This window comes from Enhydra lutris, unplaced genomic scaffold (genome assembly GCF_002288905.1).
Source record: "Enhydra lutris kenyoni isolate GAN:26980312 unplaced genomic scaffold, ASM228890v2 scaffoldscaffold9, whole genome shotgun sequence".
NCBI lineage: Eukaryota > Metazoa > Chordata > Mammalia > Carnivora > Mustelidae > Enhydra > Enhydra lutris.
This window is the reverse complement of record NW_019154093.1, coordinates 19,324,256-19,349,517: the sequence shown is the minus strand read 5'-3', so window position 1 is coordinate 19,349,517 and position 25,262 is coordinate 19,324,256. Positions and strand designations below refer to the sequence as shown.

At 35.7% G+C, this 25,262-nt stretch overlaps 1 protein-coding gene across 1 annotated transcript in view; it reads left to right on the top strand.

Annotated features, from left to right (window-relative positions):
• Positions 1 to 25,262, top strand: part of LOC111142830 (ATP/GTP binding protein like 4) — a 1,494,143-nt gene that overhangs the window by 274,142 nt on the left and 1,194,739 nt on the right. Inside the window, exon 3 of the mRNA XM_022496154.1 lies at positions 24,951 to 25,075. Coding sequence (XP_022351862.1) covers positions 24,951 to 25,075 — 125 coding nt within the window. The remainder of the gene's footprint in view (positions 1 to 24,950; positions 25,076 to 25,262) is intronic.

Sequence of the window (25,262 nt, the reverse complement as noted above, 5' to 3'; positions counted from 1 at the left end):
TTTAATTGCCTGTGCCCAACTTTGTGCTCCTTAAAGTTATGCTGCTTTCTGATGTTTTTCTTTTGTTTCTAAAAGCTTCTAGTTTTTCCTTAAGGTAACTGGAGTTGAGTTTTGGTTACTTTCAGCTCAGAAAGACCTTCCTTTGTATTTATTCAATCAGAAAGATAAGTGAGTTATACTTTATAAATCTGTTGACACCCTCTTCTTTTTATTCACACTACTACTGCTTTGTTTTTGGTCTCTATCATCTCATACTTGGAATCTGCTTGCCAGTCTATCTCGCCCCACCCTGTCAGTTATTCTACTGTACTGAAACTAAGCTATAATTGGCATTTTAATACACCACTTTCCTGTTTAATTTTTTTTTAACGTCACCTTTATCCAAATTTTTAGCCTGGCTTGAAAGGTCCATTCAAATCTGACCATCTCATCTCCCATCTTCTATTTTCTATATATTCTGTACTCTAGCCACACCAAAATATTGTCACTTTTTAATTATACCAATCTCTTACACATATTTGTGATTTTGGACACATTTTCTCCTCTGCCTAGAATCTTACTTTCTCCCAAATTTTAGCCATGTCAATCTAATAAATTTCTGTTAACCTTTAAATCTCAAATGTTCTACACAGAGAATTAATTATTCTCCCAGTGGTGTCATTTTACTTGCTTCATTATATTTATATTAATTTCCTTATATGTCTCTCTCACAGTGCCCACGAACCTCTAGTTTATCAGCTATGAGTCTCTGTATTAGTCATCATTATATTCCCAGCATTTGGAAGGATACTTAGTTTCATTTCTCACATATAGATCACCTATCTGGAGAATACAGATTGTTCAGCAAATTGTTCAATAAATATTTATTTTACCTTCCTAGTATAGGAGGGTTATAGTTCTCTGCTCCTTTGATTTTGGGCTTGGTCACTTGATGTTCTTTCATACATGGAATTTCAATGGCCATGACTCTGACAGAGGCTTTAAATGTGCTTTGTGTAATTTGGCTTGGCCTGAGCATGTTGCTGATTTGCCATGAGAATAGATGGATGATAGACACATGGAACGTACCTTGATTCAAACAGCCTAGATGTAAGCACAGCCTTCCTGCAACCTGAAGTAGAACTGCCCTAGCCCACTAAAGATCAGAGGAACTCAGCCTGCATATCTGTGAGGTTAAGAATAAATGCTTACTGGGGGAGAGGGAAGATGGTGGAAGAGTAGGGGACTCTCATTTCATCTGGTCTCTTGAATTCAGCTAAATAGCTATCAAATCATTCTGAACACCTGTGAACTCAACCTTAGATATAAGAAAAGAATGGCTGCAATTCTTAAAAAAAAAAAAAGATTTTATTTATTTAGTTGTCAGACAGAGTGAAAGCATAAGCAGGGGGAGAGGCAGGCAGAGGCAGAGGGAGAAGCAGACTCCCAGCTGAGCAAGGAACCTGATACAGCACATGTTCCTAGGACCCTAGGATCATGACCTGAGTCAAAGGCAGATGGTTAACTGACTGAGCCACCCAGCCATCCCAGAATTCCTGCAGTTCTTCAATAGAAAAGCAACCACTTTTTGCAAGGCAGGAGGTACAGAGCATGAACCTAGGGGATATATTGGAAGATAAACCATGGGGAATGGGAGCCTCCCTAAGCCAGCTACTGGAAAGAGATTTAGCAGCAGATTGCAAAATCAAAAATTTTCAGAAATCTGCTCCAGTGAAGGATGTCCCTTCCTGAAAGCTGCTCAGGTGGTGAAATGGGACAGAATCCTAGGTAGGACTCTGTGGTCTCAGGACCCCCAGGGTCATAGAAAGAACAGGGGTTCCTGAATGTGGCAGAGTTCCTAAACATTGGAGCAGGGAAGCTGGCTACAGTCAGCAAGCCCAGGAGTGGGCTTTCAGCTCCAGGTTGCCATAAACCATGCACAGTCTGGCAACTGCTCTAAGACCAGAGTCCAGCAAGCAGGAGAAGTTGGGGGAGACCCTCCTCCTTCCCCCAGGATGAGTGGTACGTGTGTGTACTGCAGGAGTCTACAAGGTTTGGAGACTCCAGACAGAGTTGCATGCCTCATATAAAAACACTTGATCACAGGCTGGGTGAACACAGTGTAGTCAGAGACAAAAGTGATTGCTTTTTACTGAGTGCACACTGATGAGTGGGAGCTGTGATCTTGTAGCTCCAGGACTGGAGGTTGGGGTACCACCATTTTTATTTTCATCCTCTAAAGTGGCGTGGAAAGCCTTCCAGGAACAAAAGACACACAGAGCAACCTGGAGCCACTTACACTGAGCCTGGCCTTTTTGGCAAGAGCGGTACAACTCTGTCCAGTCAAAGACACCTGAAATCAGTGCAACAAGCCCCTCCCCAAGAAGACCAGTAGGTATATTTGGCTAATACCAAGTTACGGATCCCACAGAACTGAAAAAACTCCAGTGCAAGGGGAAAATAGTATATAGAATTTGAGTTTTTTTCTCATGATTCTTCAATCTTTCAGTTTTAAACTTCCTTTTTCTTTTCTCTTTTATTCATTTTCAACTAGTTTCTTATTTTTATCAACTTCTTTTTAAAAAGATTTTAAATTTTCATTTTACATTTACATTTTTATATACTTTCTTCATTTTTGGCTTCCTTTCATTGTGTTCAATTTTATTTTTGTATATGTTTGTTTCTTTACTATTTTGGGATCTTGTGTCTTCTAACAAACAGACCAAAATATACCTGTTCTGTCTACCTGTTTGCTTATATTCTTTCTTTTTTTTCTTTTTATTTCTTTTTTGGTTTCTGATCTCTTCTGATTTGTCTAGTGTCTATTTTGTTTGGGTTGTGTTGGGGTTATTGATATTTTTGTATTTTGTTTTCTTGTTCAACTGTTCTTTGGACAAAATGACAAGATGGAAGAATCCCCAGAAAAAAGAACAATTGGCAGTATTAACTGACAGAGACTTAATAAATATGGGTATTAGTAAAATGTCAGAGATAGAATTCAGAATAAGGATTTTAAAGATACTAGCTGGGCTTGAAAAAATCATAGATGAAAATAGAGAATCCCTTTCTGGAGAAATTAAAAAAAAAACAACAAATCTAATCAGGTCAAAATCAAGAAGGCTATTAATGAGATGCAATAAAAAATGGAGGCTCTTACTACTAGGATAAATGGGGCAGAGGAGAGATTCAGTGCTACAGAAGATAAAATTATGGAGAATAAAGAAACTGAGGAAAAGAGAGATAAGCAACTCCTGGATCATGAGGGGAAGATTTGAGAGATAAGTGATACCATAATGCAAAACAATATTAGAATAATTGGGGTTCCGGAGGAAGAGGAAAGAGCATGTGAGAGAGGGGCAATAGGTGTATTTGAACAAATTATAGCTGAGAACGTCTCTAATCTGGGGAAGAAGACAGGCATTCAAGTCTAGGAGGCACATTGAACCCTTCTCAAAATAAATTAAAATAGATCAACACCCTGACATAAAAGAGTGAAGCTTGCAAATTTCAGAAACAGAGAAAATCCTGAAAGCAGCTGGGAAACTAGAGGTCTTAACCTATAGAAGTAGAAACATAAGGCTGGCAGCAGACATAGCCACAGAAACCTGGCTGGCTAGAAAGGAATGGCATGATATATTCAGGGTGCCAAATGAGAAAAATATGCAGCAAGAATACTTTATCCATCAAGGCTTCGCTCAGAATTAGGAGATAAAGAGCTTTCAGGACAAACAGAAACTAAGAGAATTTGTGATCATTAAACCAACTCTGAAAGAAAATTAAAGGGCATCCTTTAAGTGAAGAGAGAGCCCAAAAGTAATGTAGACTGGAAAGGAACAGAGACAATATACAGAAACAGTGACTTTACAGATAATGTAATGGCACTAAATTCATCTTTCAGTATTTACTCTGAATGTCAGTGGGTGAAATGCTCAAATCTAAAGACACAGGGTATCAAGTTGGATAAAAAAGCAAGACCCACCAATATACTCTCTAGAAGAGACTCACTTATGAAAGAAATTGAGGAAGACAGAATGAAATGGAAAAAACATTCCATGCTTATGGACTGGAAGAACAAATATTAAAATGTATAGACATTTAGACATGCTCTCCAGAGCAATATATGCGTTCAGTACAATCCCTATCAAAATACCATTGACATTTTTCACAGAGCTGGAAATAATAATCCTATAACCTGTATGGAACCAGAAAAGACCCCGAATAGCCAAAGGAATGTTGAAAAAGAAAACCATAAAGCATTTTTAATCTTTGAAATAGAATGACTAAAAATTTCACCCAATCTTCAGATCCCTATTTTACTGTCAGCGTATGGTGAGATATAAAGCATTAATTATTCATCATGTATTCAATGTTTAATTGCTGTTTAATAGCTCCTAATATATTTCAAGGAAAACGTGTTTGTTTGGAGAATCAATCCCTGTATATCAAGATGAAAATATGTTCTTCAGTCTTAGGAGTCAGAGTATAAAACTCTTCATTTCTTGAGCCACAGAAGCTTATGGTTGTAAGCAAGCACTGTTTTAAGTTTCATATGACCTTGTAGCTTATATAATTTCAGAGTCTTCTTTAAGAAAAATTTTCCAAAGCTATGAATGTAAGGGGTGCCTGTGTGGCTCAGTTGGTTGAGTGTCTGACTCTTGAATTTTGTCTAGGATCATGATCTCAGAGTCATGAGATCAGACCTGAGTGTGGGCTATGCCCTTAGTGTGGAGTCTGTTTGGGATCCTCTCTCTCCCTCTGCCCTTCCCCTTGCCCGCCCTCTCTCCCTCTCTCTGTCTGTCTGTCTCTCTCTCTCTAAATAAATAAATAAATAAATAAATAAATAAATAAATAAATAAGATTTTTGAAAAATATATAAAAATTTATGAATATAAAATTATATTACAATAAACTACTGGCATCTGGGAATTCAGGCCATCTTATGCTGAAAGCTCTTTAGGCTGTTTACAAGAAATGCTTCAAAGAAGTACAGCCTTGCTTTCTTTTCCTATCATAAATGCCTGTAATTCCTGAATGTTAAAGCTTAAGTTTCATTTGCTTCTCAGTAAATTCATCTATACTCGGAAGGAAACTTTGGTTAAGTCATCATTCAACTCATACTTCAAGTTTTGTACTGATGATAAATTCACATTTAAGCTGGCTTTACTGTTCTTTAATGAAAAAAATTTATTATTACAATTTTTCATGTTACTGGTTTGCCCTTTTTGCCCATGAACGTTTTTTTTTTTATTCTTTTTTTAAAAATTATTATTACAGAGGGCACGTATTGCATGGAGCACTGGGTGTGGTACATAAACAATGAATTTTGGAACACTGAAAAGAAATAAAATAAAATGGAAAAAAATATTTTTAGTAACATATTATTTGCCCCAGGGGTACAGGTCTGTGAATCATCAGGCTTACACATTTCACAGCACTCACCATTGCCCATACCCTTCCCAGTGTCCATAACCCGACCACCCTATCCCTACCCACCCCCCAACCCCCACCCACCAGCAACTCTCAGTTTGTTTTGAGAAATTAAGAGTCTCTTATGGTTTGTCTCTCTCCTGATCCCATCTTGTTTCATTTTTTCCTTCCCTACCCCCCACACCCTCCCACCTCTCAAATTCCTCATATCAGAGAGATCATACAATTGTCTTTCTCTGATTGACTTCTTTCTCTCAGCATAATACCCTCTAGTTCCATCCATGTCATTGCAAATGACAAGATTTCATTTCTGTTGATGGCTTTACAATCTTCCATTGTACATATATATACCACGTCTTCTTTATCCATTCATCTGTTGATGGACATCTTGGTTCTTTCTATAGTTTGGCTATTGTGGACATTGCTGCTCTAAACATTCAGGTGCACATACCCCTTCGGATCACTACATTTGTATCTTTAGGGTAAATACCTAGTAGTGTAATTGCTGGGTTGTAGGGTAGCTCTATTTTCAACTTTTTGAGGAACCTCTATACTGTTTTCCAGAGTGGCTGCACCAGCTTGCATTCCCACCAACAGTGTAGGAGGGTTCCCCTTTGTCCGCATCCTTGCCAACATCTGTCATTTCCTGACTGGTTCATTTTAGCCGTTCTAACTGCTTTGAGGTGGTATCTCATTGTGGGTTCTTTATCTAGGTTTTGGATACTAGTCCTTTATCTGAATGTCATTTGCGAATATCTCTCCCATTCTGTCAGTTGTCTTTTGGTTTTGTTGACTGTTTCCTTTGCTGTGCAAAAGCTTTTGAACTTGATAGAGTCCCAGTAGTTCATTTTTGCCCTTGCTTTCCTTGCCTTTGGCGCTGTCTCAAGGAAGAAGTTGGTGCAGCTGAGGTCAGAGAGTTTGTTGCCTGTGTTCTCCTCAAGGATTTTGATAGATTCCTGTCTCACATTGAGGTCTTTCATCCTTCCCATGAAAGTTAATGAAACATTTAAATAAAATTGTCAAGTGGGGAAGAAGGCTTTCTCCCTTAACAAACACCTGTGAATTCTGTGTAATATACTCTTTCTTTTCATTGCTTCATGAGTCCCCATCAATTCTTGCTTGACCTATTGCAATATATTCAAGTTTATTATCACTGTTTCTGTCTCAAGCTTTATCCAAGACCCTCATTTTCTCTTTATACTACCCTAGATTTCACAAAATCAAAAATTTTTACTTCTTCTTTTGCTTAAAATCCTCCGAAGACCTCCATTTCCTTACACTAAACTTACCTCTTCAACCTTATGTCCTAGCACTCCTTACATTATTAGACCTTGGTCATATTGACAATTCCCTGGCCTTACCTTCCTATCTCATTGCTCTGTGCTCTTCCACATAACGTTCCTTCTGCCTTCTCCCATTTGACATCTTGAAGGCTCCTAGTCCTCCTTCAGTAACTCAAGTGTCACTTGAGTTGCAACCTCAAGTAGGGTTAGGTGTTTCACTTCCATGTCCCTATAATAGTTTTTGCATATTTAGACTATGATTCTTAATCTGTTTTATAGTAACTACTTTTTGTTAGTTGCCATCATTTTATTGGTAGCCTCTTTTATTCCAGCTCACTACTTCCATTCACCAGGAAATGTTCTTACCCTTCTGCCCGTATCATCTCATTTAATTCTTACAATATCTTTATCGGTTTACAGTTGGAACATTCGAGATACAGTCTTCAGTCTTAAGGACAACATCTATTAAGGAACAGAGCTGTGAATCCAGGCAGTCTCATTCCAGAGTCTGTGCTTTTAATTACTGTTCTATGCCAACAAACTGGAATTTCTAGTGAATAGCAGAATCCCTGCTACATAGTAAGTGCTTAATAAATACTTGGTGATTGAAAGAAAGGGACACAAGATTTCTTTAGCTTTTTTTTTTTTTTTGTAGCCAAAATGTATTACCATATTATTGTATCTGTATATACTTATTGCTGGGGTCAGCATATCTGTTGGTTTTGTCCTTACAGTGGTTGTGTTTTTCAGGATATTCATCCAATCACTATGAATTTTTCATTTTTTCAAGTTTTTTATTACTTATAGCTTTGTTGGAAAGAGCTAATTATGATTCTACATTGTTTGTTATTTAGACTCTGCAGTATAACAGTAATATGACTACAGTGATTTCTGTCAATATGTCTTTCTAGTCTTTTGAACAGGCAAACACATAGGTTTAAAAGCCTCTTTATTAAACTGGTGGGCCAAACCACAGCAACTTCTTGCAAGACATGTCTGTAAGGGCAAGGAAAACAAAAGCAAAAATGAACTATTGGGACTTCATCAAAACAAAGAGCTTCTGCATGGCAATGGAAACAGCAATACTAAAATTCAACCTACAGAATGGAGTAAGATATTTGCAAATGACATAACAGAGAAAAGGCTGGTCTCCAAGATCTATGAGGAACTTATCAAACTCAGTGCCCAAAAAACAAATAACCCAGTCATGAAGTGGGAGGAAGACATGAACAGAAACTTTTCTAAAGACATACAAATGGCCAACAGGCACATGAAAAAAAAATGCTCCACAGCACTTGGCATCAGGGAAAAAAATTTCAAAACCACAATGAGATACCACCTTACACTAGTTGGAATGGCTAAAATGAACAAGACAGGGAGCAAATATTGGCAAGGATGTGGAGAAAGGGGAACTCTCTTACACTGTTGCTGGGAATGCAAGCTTGTATAGCCACTCTGGAAAATAGTATGATGGTTCCTTTAAAAGTCAAAAATATAGCTACCCTATGACCCAGCAATTGCATTACTGGATATTTACCCCAAAGATACAGATGTAGTGATCCAAACAGCCACCTCACCCCAATGTTCATAGCAGCGATGTCCACAGTAGCCAAACTGTGGAAGGAGCTGACATGTCCTTCAACAGATGAATGGATTAATAAGATTTAGTTCATATATGCAATGGAATATTACTCATCAGAAAGAGTGAATACCTACCATTTACATTGACATGGATGGAACTAGAGGGTATTACGCTAAGTGAAAAAAGTCAGTCAGAGAAAGACAATTATCATATGGTTTCACTCATATGGGGAATATAAGAATTAGTGCAGAGGATGATAGTAGAAGGGAGGGAAAACTGAATGGGAAGAAATCAGAGAGGGAGACAAACCATGAGAGACTCTTTACTCTAGGAAACAAACTAATGATTGTGGAAGGGAAGTTGGGTGGGGTGATGGGGTAACTCAGTGATGGACATTAAGGAGGGCACATGATGTGATGAGCACTGGGTGTTATACATGACTAATGGATACTGCATCAAAAACCAATGAAGTATTATATGTTGGCTAATTGAACTTAAATAAAAGAAAATTAAGAAATAAAGGAAAAAATATACTGGTGGTCCAAGATCACAAACATGTTCCCAAGAAGAAGTGGATTTACCCAGGAGAGGGAGATTAACTCCTTGAGGCAAGCAGGCACCATTTGGAAAATTGCCCTATCCAGATCTCCGAATGATATACAGAAATACATTTCTCTCACATGAATGATCACTTTGTTTTCTGAGAGGATCTTCCCCATCCAACTAGTTAAATCAGTGTGGTTACTTTTCTGTAGCAGGTGAAATTTTAGAAATTAATAGACTAGACAGGATGGGAAAGTCATATGACCTTTGCTAATTTTCCAGTGTAATGAAATTATTTTTCCTCTACTTTCAAGGGCTCCTCTTCTTTCTTTCTAGTGGTACTAGAATGATTTGGGGTTCATTCTTTCAGAGAATCACATAACTGAACGAGGCTGCAGAGGGTTAGTTTTAAGGACCCTGAATCTCAAGTAGCCAGATCCAGTGGGCATTTTATTTTATTTTTAATTAAAAAAAATGTTTTTTGAGAGTGGGAGTGCACATGAGTTGGGGAGGGCAGAGGGAAAGAAAGAGAGAGAGAATTTCAAGCAGGCTACTTGCTCAGTGCAATGTGACATGTGAGTCTCAATCTCAGGAACCTGAGATCATGACCTGAGTCCACATCCAGAGTCAGACTATGAGGGGCGCCTGGGTGGCTCAGTGATTAAGTGGCTGCCTTCGGCTCAAGTTATGATCCCAAGGTCCTGGGATCAAGCCTCGCATCAGGCACCCTGCTCAGTGGAGAGCCACTCTCCCTCTCCCTCTACCTGCCAGTCTGCCTACGTGTGCTCTCTCTCTATCTCTCTGTCAAATAAATCAAATCTTAAAAGAAAAAAAAAAAAGAAAGAGAGAGAGAGGTTTAACTGACTGCTCTATCTAGGCATCCTACAGTGGGCATTTTAATTCAGAATATACTTCCACATTGATTCTTGTCTTCTTCCTTGATCATTCAGATAGTTTTCAGTTTAAAATGCCTTTTATAAAATAAAAGTTCTGAAGGAAAAAACTGAGAAAACAGAGTCCTTTAGATAGCTGAGAAATACAGTTTTCCATATAGTTTTTTTTTTTTCTTTTTTGAAAAATGAAAGCTTACATGTTTCTCTGTAAGGAGAAATTTAGTGGGGGAAGGGATTGGAGAACTCCCTTATATTCCTGGAAATAAGAAAATATAGCCAAAATAAATAAGAAAAATAAGTACCTCATTATTCTGGAAAATAAAGTAAAATGTATATCAAAGTTTTACATAAAGAAAATAAACCAACATCTTAAGGCCAAGTATAAATGTTATTTAAGTTGACTGACTTCTCAAGATAACCCTTTCAGTGGAGAAACGCAGAAAAATAAAATAAACTTAACAGTTTTAAATATCCATTTTTGGAGATTTTTATGGCTTTTGTTTTCCACTAGCTTATGTTTCTCTATTATAGATATAACAACAACTCACTTTTGCACAGCATCTTATTATTTCCTCTGGGAATTTCTCCATCATAGCACTTGATGCTTGAATTGAAATGATCCACTTGTGTGATTCATGCTCCAGTTTGATTATAAGTTCCATGAAGACAAGTACTTACTTATTCATGTTTGTATTTCCAGTTCCCAAAATGAGTTCTGGTTTGAAATAGACCTTCAAAATGTTGCTACAATAACTGCCATTTATATTACTTAACAATTTTGGGAATTTGCTCTTACTTATACATTTATTCCACAGATATTTATTGAGTACTGAGTTTGGGCTAGATAGTAGTACCGAGGATATAGCAGTAAGCAAACAGAAAAATATTCCTGAGCTTACATTTTTACCAGAGGGGACAAAAATAAATAAAAGTCATAAAAAATAAGTAATTTTTATGATATTATTGGATATGGTGACACTGTGACACTGTGAGAAAATTTAGAGTAGATGAGATGAATCAGGAATGTGGTAAAATATTAAATATGGTGGTCACATTGGCCTCTGAAGAAAGGAGATTTGAGCAATAACTTGAATGATGTTGGAGAGTCATCCATGTGAAATTGTGGGAAAAGAGAACTTTAGAAAGAAGGAATAGCCACTGACAATGCCTTAAAACTGAATGTGCCTGACAAATAAGAGGAATAGAAAGAAGGTCAAGTGATATTAGAACAATAGGAGAGAAGACCAGACAGTTGAAAGGGAGGTAGATGACACAGAATATTTAATTAATTTATTTATTTGTTATTTTAGAGAGAGAGAGAGAGGGAGAGGATGTGAGCAAAAGGGGGGCAGAGGGTGAGGATTCTCAAGCAGAGTCCTAGCCGTGATTGGAGCATGATGGCGGATAGGGAAGTCTCGATCCCAGGACCCTGAGATAATGACTAGAGCTGAAATCAAGAGTCAGATGCTTAATTGACTGAGCCACTCAGGCCCTCCTCATGTAGAATCTTTTAGAAACTTCAGGTTTACTCTGAAATAAATGCTACCTCTTCAGCATTTTGAACATGATCTCTTTTATGCTTTGGGAAGATTACTTTGGCTGTTGTGTTGAAAATAGATGGTTGGGGAGCAGACAAAGGGAACAGTTACAAACAATTCAGTTGGGAGAATATAGTGGCTTGGATCAAAGTGATACCTGTGTGAGTAAAGCAAAGTGTTTGGATTATAGATATACTTGAAAGGATTCTTTGATGGACATTTTTAGTTATTAAGTATGATATTAAGACTTAAAGGTGACTCCAATACTTTTGGGCTTAAGCATTGGCTATGTAATTTATGTACATAATCTCATTTGATAACAATACTACCAAGAATATATTCTATCTTTTATAGACAAGAAAACTGAGGTCAAGAGCAGTTAAATTTGCCCAAAGTTCAGAACTAGTAAGCACTGGTGCTAGGATTCTAATGTATTTCTGTCTAAGCCTAAGGCTTTTGATCTTTTCAGTACATAAGAGCATATAAGATGGTCTTCCTAAAATTTTTAACTGTCGTCTTATGCTGTGGTTTTATGTTTTAAATTCCCACATGTCGTCTTAATGAGTGACCTCTTCCCAAAATGAAACCTTAATATAAAAAGTAGTTCAATTCTGGGTGGTTTTTGTTTTATTTATTTTGAGACTCATTTGTTGGGTGCATTTATACTGGGACTTGTTTTGTCTTCTTGTTGGATTGCTCTTTTGTCATTATAAAATATCCTCCTTTGTTTCTGACAACTTTTGTCTTAACGTTTATTTTTCTGATATTAGTATAGGTATTCCAGTTTTCTTTTGTTGTGTTTGGTATGTTTATTTTCCTTCTTTCTCTCACCCTAGTTGTGAGTTTGTATCTAAAGTGTGTCTCTGGGGTGCCCCAATGGTTCAGATGGTTAAGTGTCTGCCTTCACTCAGGTCTTGGTCTCTGGGTTCTGGGATCAAGCCCTGTATCAGGCTCCTGGCTCACCAGGGAGTCTGTTTTTCCCTCTTCTTCTCTCCCTGGCTCATGCTGTCTCTCTCTCTCTCTGTCTTAAAAGAATAAATAAAAAAAATTCTTAAAACAATAAAGTGCATCTCTTGCAGACATCATGTGGTTGGTTCATTTAAAAAAAAAATCTATTCTCACATTTTTGGCCTAGTGTTTAAGCTTTATACATTTATTGTAATTATTGAGAAGCTAAGATTATTTTGCTGCCACTTTGAATATGTTTTATACTTTTCCCATTTCTTCCTCCATTACTGCCTTCTTTGTGTTTAACAGATATTATCTGGTGTACCATTTTATTCCTTTCTTACTGATTTTACTTTTTTAAAAAAATTTTACTATACCTTAAACTTTCTTTCCTTAATTGCCCTGAGGATTAAAATGAACTTAATTTAATTAGTAACAGCATGGTTCTAATTAATAGTAAGTTAATTTCAATAATATATAGTATACATATATTTATTGTTATACAAGTTACATCTGGATAGATTATATATACTCTGTACAGATTTATAATGATTACTTTATGTGGTTTCCTTTTATATCAGTAGGAGAAAAACATCTAGAGTTGTAAAATGTTTATCCTGTCTTTTATTTTGTAGTTATTTTTACTGATGCTCTTTTATTTCTTCATGTGGATTTCAGTTATGCTGTAGTGTTCTTTTATTTAACTATAAGGATATCTGCTAGTATTTCTTATAGAGCAGTTTTTAAATCTGATAATAATGTCTTAACTTTGTCATTATAAAGAGTATTTTTTTGCTGGCTATCATATTCTTGTTTGACAATGTTTTCTTTTAGCACTCTGTGTTGTTCCACTGCCTTCTGGCCTCCATTATTCATGATGATAAATCAACTGTTAATTTTATTGTGGCCTCCTTGTAAATGATGAGTTGCTTCTGTGTTGCTGAGTTAAAGATTCTTTTTCTCTTTGGCTTTTGACAGTTTATGATATGTCTAAGTGTGGATCACTCTTTTTTCACAGGTGGAAAAAGGAAGTATTAAATCTGTTAAAAAATTATGAAATTTTAGGCTACTTGTGTCTTGTTGTCTCTGGCTTTTTATTCCCATCTAAAAATATCTGCTTTTTATTGAGATACTTAATCTATTCATATATCTGTTCTATTTAATGTAATTATTGATATGTTGGGCTTAAATGAACTATCTTGTTATTTTGTTATTGCCCCTTTTGTTTCTATTACTTTGTAACTGTTTTACTGAATTCATAATTAACGTTTTTACCACCTTTTTTACCACCTTTTTTTTGGATTCTTAGTAAAACTACTTTATAGTTTTATATATTTTAATGGTTGCTCTAAAACAATATTCACTCATAATTTATTAAACTTTCAAATTTATTAAACTTTTAAAATATTTTGTTTAAAATTTAATTTTTAAATTTTAGGTATTTGTTACAACTGATTAACTTACATTGACACATCATAATCACCCAAAGTCCATAGTTTACATTACAGTTCACTCTCGGTATTGTATATTCTGTTGTTTTGGATAAATATATAACTATACATTTCCATCATTATAGTCATACAGAGTATTTTCACTGTCCTATATATTCTCTGTTCCCTGTTTATTAATGTCTCTTCTTTACAATCTCTAAATCCATAACTTTGCCTTTTCCAGGATGTCATATGTTTGGAATCATGCCATATATGGCCTTTTCAGATGAGTAACTTTTGCTTATTAGTATTTAATTTTTTTCATGTCTTTTACATGTCTTAATAACGTATCAAACCCTTCTTAGGGTCCTTATTTTACCACTTCAAATTTAATACTTCACACTTGGTACCTTAAACTTGTAATTACTACTTCCTTTTTATCTCAAAGTTCTTCCTACTTCCTACTTTCTGTCTCACAAATTTGTAGTTACTTCACATCAGTCTAATTCTATTTATCATTTCAATTATTGTTGCTATTTTGCCATATATTTTGCTTCCCTGTGCTTTGTAAACTGGCTTTATCATTTTTAAAAGTTTCAACAATTACCTTGTAAGAAAATTATGAGACAAATAAAAGCAGTCTTTTAAATTTATACACTTATTTGGAATTTTTAAAAACAATTTTATTTATTTATTTGACAGAGAGTAGACAGGGAGAGCAGAAATGCAAGCAAAGGGAATAGGAGAGGGAGAAGCAGACTTCCCACCAAGTGGGGAGCCTGATGCAGGACTGGATCCCAGGACCCTGGGCAGACACTTAACCACTGGGCCACCCAGGTGCCCACTTATTTGGTATTTTTAATGGTGCTTTATTCTTACTGGTATTAGCTCTATCTAATATAATTCCCTCTCATATAGTACAGGTCTGTGGATAATGAATTCCTTCATTTTTTGTTAATCTGAGAATGTTTTATTTTACTCTCATTTTTAAATATGTTTTCAGTGGATATTGAATTCTGGGTTGAGTTTTTTTTCTTTCATCATTTAGAGATGTTATTGCTTAGAAGGTATATGGTTATTCTTAGAAGTCAATGGTTATTCTTGGTGTTCACATTTCTGTTTTATGACTTTTCTTCTGGTTGCTTTTAAGATTTTCTGTTTCTTTTTGGTTTTTATCAATTTGACTATTATGTACTTAGATTGAGTTTTCTTTCTATTTATTCTGAATAAGGTTTCTTGAGATTCTAAGATATCTAAGTTATTTTTCAGTTTATATTTGAGAAATTTTTGGCATTATTAAAAACAATTTTTTCTTCTATCTGCTCATTCTCTTTTCAGACTCATTTACATGTGTTGTAGACCACTTATTTTTCCATAAGGTTCTAGGCCTCAGTTAATTTTTCTTCTATTTTCTTTCAGTTCTTCAGATCACATGATATTTTAATTGGTTTATCTTCAAGTTCATTGACTCTTCATCATCTCTAATCTAACGTTAAGTCCATCCACTTAATTTTTTATTTCAAGTATTGTGCTTTTTACTTAAAGAATTTTTGAGTGGTTTTTATAGGCATTTCTATTTCTTTAGAAATTCCATATTTCTTAAATATGAAGATTATGTTTTTAAAAATTCTATTCACATATTTTTGCTCTTTGATAATATTTATAACAATTGATTTAAAGGGGTTTTCTTCTGCTAAATAGTACGACTGATGTCAGTGTGGATTTATATCATTTCCCTTTAGCCTTTTGATTATGGGTGATATTTATCTTTGACTATCTCATAACTTTTGACTGTACAATGGACAGAACGGAAGATAGATGCTAGAGAGTGGATTCTGTTATCTTTTTGAGTGTATTAGTGTATATTTTAGAAGGCAGTTCATATTATCGTTTAGAGTCTATTAATGTTTATTATAGAAGGCAGTTCCTTTCCTTATCAATTCAAGACTGATTTCCTTAAACTTCTATATGCATTGCTCTAAGTTTTATTGATGTAGATCTGATGGAAAACTTAGGTACTTCCAAACTATTCTAACTTGGCCACAAACTTTGTCTTCTGTGGAGATTTTATTGGGGCTTGGGTTCCAGTTTTATTAGGGAAAATACAGAATAGTTCATCCTCACTACATGGTTTTCTACTGGTATTTCAACTGGATCTTATGCCTGTATTCCACACACTACCAGCATAGTTTCATATCTAGTATATCTGTTTTATTTTCAACATTGTAGTATGTTCAATTTGATAAAACTAATGAAGTTTCACTTTGTGCATGTGCCTGCCTAGCTTTGAGCCATAGACTTACAGGAAATGATCTCAGAGTTTTCTGGCATACCCATTCAACAGCACTACCACCACCATCTATAGTTTCCTCCTGTCTGATGACCTACTCCACAGATTTTACCTCCTTCAACATATTATTGTGGGAGTTCATCTTGTGAATGTCTCTTTTCTCAGGGATTGCTGTATAATGTTGCTTATTTTCTTATGTCTGGAAAGAGTTGTTTCATATATTTTACCTGCTTTATAATTCTTTACAATGGGGCTAATCTCTTAATGGTTACTCCAACATGGCTGAACCAAAAGTAGAGATTTTTTTTTGGTCAAATACTTTTTCTGCTTTTATTAGATACAACATATTTTTTCTCATTTTGTTAAAATGCGTATTTAGGTTGCTGATTTTTTTAGTTGCTTTTGTTCTTATAAGAAATTATGTATTTTGAGGAGGGGGCAAGATGGTGGAGCAGTAGGGAATCCTATTACAACCAGTCCTCTGAATTGAGATGGTTATCTACCTGAGCATTCTGAACACCCAAGAAATCAGCCTTAGATGTCAGATTATATACTACTAGATCTCTTCCGGGGCAGAGGATCATCAGTCGAGAGGTATAAAAGACAAACAGGGATTGTGCAGAAGTATACTGTAGAATAAACAGAAGGGGGAGGGAACCACCAGAATGAGCCATTGGAAATTAATATCCCAATGTCAAAGTGCCCTGTGCTTGGGGACAAGCAATAGCTTGGAGACCAGTGGCTGCAAGACAGGAAGGGACTCAAAACAGCACTCAAACAGAACAAAGGGGCTTAAGGGACAATTGCTGGGACCCAGCGGCCACAGGCGTGGACCAAAGTCCATAGTCCCAGGACCAGCAAATACTGGGCTAGGCTTTCCCAGACCGGTATCACTCACGTTTTTGGTGGCACGGGGGTAGAGAGACAAGTGGGGGCCTCGGTCAACCACTGAGAGGGTCACTGGAGGTGTGCACCACCTGTGAGAGGCTGTGGAATTCAACAGGGCTTGCAAAGAGGGAGATTCTGTGTTCTGGAGGATTCAGAGAAGTCTGTGCCTTCTCTCTGAGGCGGAGGTCTGGGTGCAAACAGTTTATTTTGGTCTGCTCCTCTGAAAAGGCAGGAAAAACCACCAGAGAACAAAAGCCTCCAGAGAACAAAAGCCAAAAAAACCGGTTTTGACTGAGCCCAGCCCCTTGATAGGGGGCAGAACAAATCTACCCAAGCAGCATAGACTGGAAAACAACATGACAGGCCCCTCCCTAGAAGACAAGCTAAAGAACAAGAGGACATCAACCACAAGGTCCCCATAAAACTGTAAAACCCCAGCACCAGGGGAAAACAGTTCCTGATATTGCTTCACAGCCTGTATATTTCTTAGATGCAATTTTTTTCTCTCTCTCTCTCTCTTTTTTAATTCTTTCTCATAATTCTTATTCTTTTCTTTTTTTTAATCTACTTGTCATTTCAACTAGATGTTTAATGTATCGTATTCCATAGTAGCTATTTTTTTAAGATTTTTTAAATTATTTATTTATTTGACAGACAGAGATCACAAGTAGGAAGAGAGGCAGGCAGAGAGAGAGAAAGAGGAGGAGGAAGCAGGCTCCCTGCTGAGCAGAGAGCCCAATGCGGGGCTTGATCCCAGGACCCTGGGATCATGACCTGAGCCAAAGGCAGAGGCTTTAACCCACTGAGCCACCCAGGCACCCCTCCATAGTAACTTTTTAACTTTTTTTTCTTACCTATACTTTCTTTTTCTTTTCTTTAAAAAAAAATATATATATATAGATAGATATAGATATAGATACAGATATAAGCTTCAGTGTAGTTCTTTCTTCCCTATTCTATACCACTTTTCTATATATACTAGTTTTAATTTCCCTGTGTCTCTGGAAAGTTGAGTTCTCTAACAAAGATAACAAGATTCACCTGGGAAGACCTGAAATATCCTTTTTCACCCAAAGAGGGATTATTACCACCTTCCTGTCACTTCACTTTATTTGTTTGTTTATTCATTTATTTATTTTCTTTTGTGGGTCTTCTTGTTTGTTTGCTTACTTTTGTTTTTGTGTTACTCATAGGGCTCATTTTGTCTGTTTTTTTTTTTTTTTTTCTTTTCCCTTCTTCTTTCTTTTTGACCTTGACTTCCGATTACTCTGAAATTTCCTGGGTTCACCTTGCCTGGAAAATGGCTGACATTTTCTGCTGAAATCCCCTCAACCACAGACAATGGAATGACAAAGAGGAATTCCCAACCAACCAACCAAACAAACCCAGAGACAATGGCCTCTCTAACAGATCTAATGGATATGGATCCAAGCAATACGTCAGAAATAGACTTCAGGGTAGGAGTTATGAAGACAATATCAGGCTGGAGAAAACTATTAATGGCAACATAGTTTTGTTAAGGGCAGTAGTGAGAACAGATGTGTCAGAACGTAAAAATGCTATCAATGAGATACAGTCTAATCTGGATGCTCTAACAGAGTGAATGAGGCATAAGAATGAATTAGTGATCTTGACCACAGAATGATAGAAAAGGAGGAGCAGGAGGAGCCTGAAACAAATAGCTTAAAAATAGAATTAGAGAAAAAAAATGATGCCATGAAATGTTCCCATGTCAGAATTCCTGGCATCCCTGAGGCGGTGGGGGAGAGAGAGAGAGAGAGAGAGAGAGAGAGAACTAGAAGATAGATTTGACCAAATCATAGCCAAGAACTTCCCTAATCTGGGGAATGAAACAAGTAGTCCTGTCCTAGAGGCAGAGAGGACACCCCCCCAGATCAATGAGGGCAGATCAACCCCCAGACACGCAATAGTAAAACTTGGAAATCTTAGAACCAAGGAAAACATTTTAAGGGAAGGTAGAGAGAAGAGATGCCTTAAGTACAGAGGGAGGAACATTCAAAAAAGGTCAGACCTATCCACAGAGACGTGGAAAGAGAGAAAGGGTTGGCAATATATATTCAGGATACTAAATGAGAAGAATATGCAGCCAAGAATTTGGCAATGCTGCTGTCCGGAATGGACGGAGAGAGAAGGAGCTTCCAGAACTGGCAGACACTGGAAGAATATTTAACCACTAAGCCAGCCTTGCAAGAAATATTAAGGGGGGTTCTGTAAAAGGAGAAAGACCCCAGTGGTGATAGAGAACAGAGATACACAGAGATAATCCATAGAAACAAGAACTTCACAGGCAACATGATGACAACAAAATCTTATCTGTCAATAATCACTCAATGTGAACAGCCTAAATGCTCCCATAAAATGGAATAGGGTTGAAAATTGGATAAAAAGACAGGATCCATCCATATGCTGTCTATGAGCATATTGAGAGACTCATATTGATCTTAAAGATACATCCAGCCTGAAAGTGAAGGGATGGAGAACAATTTTTCATGCTAATGGACCTCAAAAGAAAGCAGGGGTAGCAATCCTCATATCAGACAAATTAGATTTTAAGCTAAAGACTGTAGTTCGAGATACAGAAGGACACTATATCATTCTTAAAGGGTCTATCCAACAAGAGGATCTAACAATTATAAATATCTATATCCCCAACTTGGGAACAGCCAACTATATAAGCCAACTGTTAACCAAAATAAAGAGACATATTGATAATAATACACTTCTTACACTGTTGGTGGAAATGCAAATTGGTTCAGCCAGTTTGGAAAACAGTGTGGATTTTCTTCAAAAAATTAAAAATAGAGGCACCCTATGACCCAGCAATTGCACTACTGGGTTTTGGATACAGACGTAGTGAAAGAAGGACCTTAGGAACTCCAATATTCATAGCAGCAATGTGCACAATAGCCAAAATGGAAAGTGGAAAGTGCCATTATGCCCTTCAACAGATGAATGGATAAATAAGATGTGGTCCATATACCCAGTGGAATATTACTCAACTGTCAGAAAGGATGAATACTCATCTTTTGCATCAATATGGATGGAACTGGAGGAGATTATGCTATGTGTAATAAGTTAAACAGTGAAAGACAGTTATCATGTGGTTTCACTTATTCGTGGAACATAATGAATAGCATGGAAGACATTAGGAGAAGCAAGGGAAAAATGAAGTGGGGAAATCGGAGAGGGATCTGAACCATGAGAGACTATGGATTCCAAGAAGCAAAGTTAGGGTTTTAGAGGGGAGGGTGGTGGGTGATGGGTGAGCCTGTTAATGGGTATTAGGAGCTCATGGTTTGCATGGAGCACTGGGTGTTACATGCAAACAATGTATCATGCAACACTACATCAAAAACTAATGATGTACTGTATGGTGAGGAACAAACACAATAAAAAAAAAACATACAAAATAAACCAAAATAGAACACCTTAAAAAAAAAAGAACTTTTGTATTTCATGTATTTTCCCAATGTATTGCCACATATAGTTCATTATATATTTGTTGCTTTTTCCTTTTGCTTGTTTGATATATGTAAGTTTTGCAGTAGTATTCTCTTTTACTATTACTATTGAAACTCAGAAATGCTTAGTGCTTCATTAAGTTCATAGTTTAAAGCACCAGGGTGAGACCTTGAAATAAAATATACCATAGCCACAGTCAATATTCAGTATTTATTCATCTATTCAATCAGGTTTTCATTCAAAAAGTACCATGTTGTGTGTTGTAAAATAGAACAGATATTACTGTTCACTATATTTCATTCTCTATTCTTTTTATTATTATATTAATAATATAATTATTTTTAAAGTTTCTTATGATTAGATAATTGATTTCAGACATATATAAATTAATGAAAATCATCTATATTTATATATATATGTATTTCTGTTTTTAATAGATTTAGCTACATCCCATAAATATTGTCATATATTTATTATATATAATTTAGTTCTAAATGCTATTAATATGGTATCAGTACATATGCAGTGTAGTATAAATTCCTTTGAAATTTTTTTTTCTTTTGAAATTTGTTGAGACTTTATGGACCAGCTTATGATCAATTCTGGTGAATGTATCATGTGCGTTTGAAAAGAATACACACACACACACACACACACACACATAGTTCTATAAATATCAAGTGTTTCATAATTAGAAGCAAGTAACCTTTTAATCACATTTTCAATACTCTCAATTCTTTTTTACTGTTTTCTTAATTTTCTCAGTTGTGGTTTTGGTCTGTTGAAGTTTCTCAGTGTAATTGTGCATTTGTCTCTATCTTCTATTTTGTTATATTTTACCTACATATTTTGGAGCTGTGTTAATAAATGTCCATAGCTCTAAGATTTTTTATATCTTTGTGATGGAATTATCCTTTTTTTCATCATGAAATACCGCCTTTCATTTCTAATAATATTTCTTGATTTATAGCCTACCTTGTCTGATACAAATATAGCTATGTTAACTTTTTTCAGAGTGCTTTCCTGATTTAGCTTTTTCATTTCTTTATTATTCAGTCTTTCCATTGTCTTAAATGTAAAGTTGTATTTATAAAGAATATATAGTTAATTTTTTTATCCAGAATAAAAATTTTTTTCTGTGCTATTTAGTCAATTTGTATTTAGCACACTTACAGACATACTTATGTTTAAAATCTACATTTTATTTTTTGTTTTGTATTTGTCCTGTATTTTGAATTTCTATTTGTTTTCTTTTCTTGCTTTTCATATGAGTGGAAAGGAACCAAATTATATAGAGGCACTGTTAGTTTATTTACAAATAACCATTTTCAAAAGGTCAAAAATTGGCACTTTGTTGAAATATTAGAGGTAACATGAAGAAAGGATTGTTTATGTATACCCACAAAGAAGATATTTCTCACAGTAATGGTGAAAGTGGTCAACAGGATAGTTATAGAAGATCAAGGTCCAGATGCTTGTTATTATTTAAGAGAATAAACTTAGCACAAAGTCTATATCTGATTTATTATCTGTTTTATTTTACAACACATAACATGGTATTTTTTTGAGGAATAACTGATTGAATAGATGGATGAATGTATTGACTGTGGCTATGATATATTCTAAAGACAACACAATGGAATCAGAAGTCTTTATTTCAAGGTTTTTCCTGGTGCTTTAAATTATGAACTCAACAAAGCACTAAATATTTCTGACTTTCAACTACTCATCCATGGGGTCATGGTGAGGCTTTAATAAAATAAAGCATTTCAGTTAATTATGAAACTAAAGGTTTTGACACAAATGGTGCCTTATTATTAGATAGCATCTATGGCAGCAATTTTAAGATATATCATTATTTATCAAAACCCATTTATAGTGTTCCAGGATTAAAAACAAAATAAAAGTTTCCTTTAAATGTTCAAATGCACATAGTTTTTAATTGTTTAACCAGAAATATTTAGATGGCAAAACATAGTGTTTTTTTTATCTCTTGTTTCTTTTATTTTTATTTTATTTTAATTTTTAAGATTTTATTTATTAATTTGACAGACAGAGATCACAAGTAGGTAGAGAGGCAGGCAGAGAGAGAGGAGGAAGCAGGCTCTCCGCAGAGCAGAGAGCCTGATATGGGGCTCATCCCAGGACCCTGGGATCGTGACCTGAGCAGAAGGCAGAGGCTTTAACCCACTGAGCCACCCAGGTGCACCAAAGATTTTTTTAATTTATTTGACAGACAGAGATCACAAGTAGGCAGAGAGGCAGAAGTAGGCTCCCTGCTGATCAAAGAGCCTAATGCAGGGATTGATCCCTGGACCCTGGGATCATGATCTGAGCCAAAGGCAGAGGCTTTAACCCATTGAGCCACCTAGGCACCTCTCTTTCTTGTTTCTTTTAACCATTAGAACTGTTAGTATACTTTCAATTTATATTATCTCTGTATTTTTTCAAGCATCTATGTTATGTAGAAAAGCTGTTAGTATAGTGATTTAGAGTCATATTGCTGGAATTCAAATCCCAACTCTGACTCTTACTTGCTTACATGTTATATGACTCTAGATAAGTTATTTTATATCTTTGTCCTTTGATGTTTTCATATGTAAAATGGGGATAGTATTGGTTTCTACCTCACATGGATTGTTGTTAGAATTGGATAGGTTAGTACCCCCATCATTTTGGACAGTATGTGGAGTGTAGAAGTGCTCAGAAAATGTTTTCAATTGAAAATTAATATTCATAGTAGTTACCAAGAGATAAATATTCATATTTCTTTTTTTAATATTCATATTTCTGTTAATATAATCCTCACTTTGTAGTTGAAAAAACAGAGCCTGGATGAAATTAACTGAATTTTCCAGTGATATTCAGGAAGTGGATAGAGGTAGAACTTGAGCCTAGATCTCTGATTGCAAGTTCAATGCCACTGTGCAATGAGTATTCTGCCCTGTAGGACATAAGGCTTTTTAAATATTTTTGCATGATAATTGAAAGAACCAAATTAATTGAGGATTCTTCTTGGGAATTCTGAAGACAATTGAAACTAGAAAAATTGAAGTTTTTGGTTTTAATTAGTTCATGTTTGTACTTTCCTATCAATGCATTTTTTTTTTTCAATATGTATTCTTGATTGGAGGTAATTGATTGTTTTGGCTCTGGAAGGAGTAGTAAGTCTGGCTTCTCAGGCCAGATTTTAATGAAAGCAGATAAAATTACCCTAGGGTTAATTGATAAGGTTTTTGGGGGAAGATTGTCTTATTATCTTGGATTACTGCCTGATGAATCTTAGATTCAGGCAAAGAATGGTACAGCTGAAAGGAATTTTTAAGATTAGGTAACTGAATATTCTCATTTAGTAGATGAAGCCCTTAGAGAGTAAGTAACTTACGTATTGTTGCACAGTGATTCAGCTGCACTAGAATTTAGGTCTGCTGATTTCCAGGCTCATATTCTATCTTTGACAACACAACAGGTGCTCAGTAAAATAAGTAACATGCCAGAAGAACCAGTAAAAGAATTAATTGAAAACTTTGTTATATTTAAGGTTAAAGTTTAATTCTGAGTATTCATTTGGAGAAAGACACTAGAGCTTATTTTAAAGCAGGATATTGCTATGCTCTTCAGGTGCAATAGAATAGTGATTTCTCAGTCAATTTCTGTGTTGCTGTCTATAGTCATCTTTACTCTTCTTCAGATGTTGATTATCTGGCTTGAGAATTCACCATACTCTTTGCTTCTATTTTTTATCCTACCCCATTGTGACAGTTATGTGAAAGCATAGCCCTATAACTGATTTCACTGCTCATTAGCGTAGAAGTCAAAGAGAGGAGATACGAGGAATGGAAGTCACAGGTACCTAAGTTTATACATATTTTTTTATTTTTTAGAATTAAAATATAATTAACATACAGTGTTATATTAGTTTCAGGTGTACAATGTAATGATTCAGCAATTCTATACATTACTTAGTGCTCATCAAGTTAAGTGTACTCTTGATCACCTTTACTTATTCACCCCTTCCTCACCAACCTCCCCTCTGGCAAACTATATTTTTGATATAAGTGATTTGTTGGTGGAGAAAATGGAAATTAATTTCATGGCTGTTAGTGGATTTGTCATTATTCTTATGGAGCAACTAGTTCTAATTTTTGTTTAAAACCTTATTCTACATATCCTTTAACATGTTCTGATAGAAGTTTGGCGATTACCAAAAGTAGCTTGTACTGTGCATAGTACAATGCATACTATTGTTGTGAGAATTAAATTAGAGATAGAAGTAGTTTGTATAAAGCTTAACACAAAATACATGAAATATTATTGTCCTTTTCTCTAACTAGGAAGCTGAAGTTTGGTGGTGATACTTCCTTGGTTTATTGGGGCTTGCCACATGCTCCGTGGACATCCCAGTGTAATAATCTGTCACTTGTAGCACAAATAGATCTGACTAATAAGTACTCGAAGAGCTCTTTGTACCACAGCATGGACTAGCTGGAAGGCTTCTCTTGTCCTGGGCTGTATTCAGAGTTGGCAGCCTTATAGATTGTGAATGCTGAACCTACAAGTACTGAATAATGATAAACGTTGCTGTCAGAGCTCATATTTAAATGTATGTGCCACTGAGCTGCCTGAACTTCTATTAAAACACAGTTCTTTTGATTTTTATCACCAGGTAACCTCGGACGGGTGGACCAGGTCTCTGAATTTGAGTATGACTTATTCATTAGGCCGGATACCTGTAATCCACGCTTCCGAGTCTGGTTCAACTTTACTGTTGAAAACGTGAAAGAATCACAGGTGAGACATATATATATGTCTTTTGTTATCTGGTGGTTATTAAGTAATACAAATAGATTATCTGAGAACAAAAAGTGTTCTTTACTGATTAAAGAATTAGTATAATATGCTGGTTTCCTCGAGGAACCCTTTGGAAGTGACTTGCTCTTATGTTTCTTATAGAGTGTGTTCTCTGTATTTTTTTTAA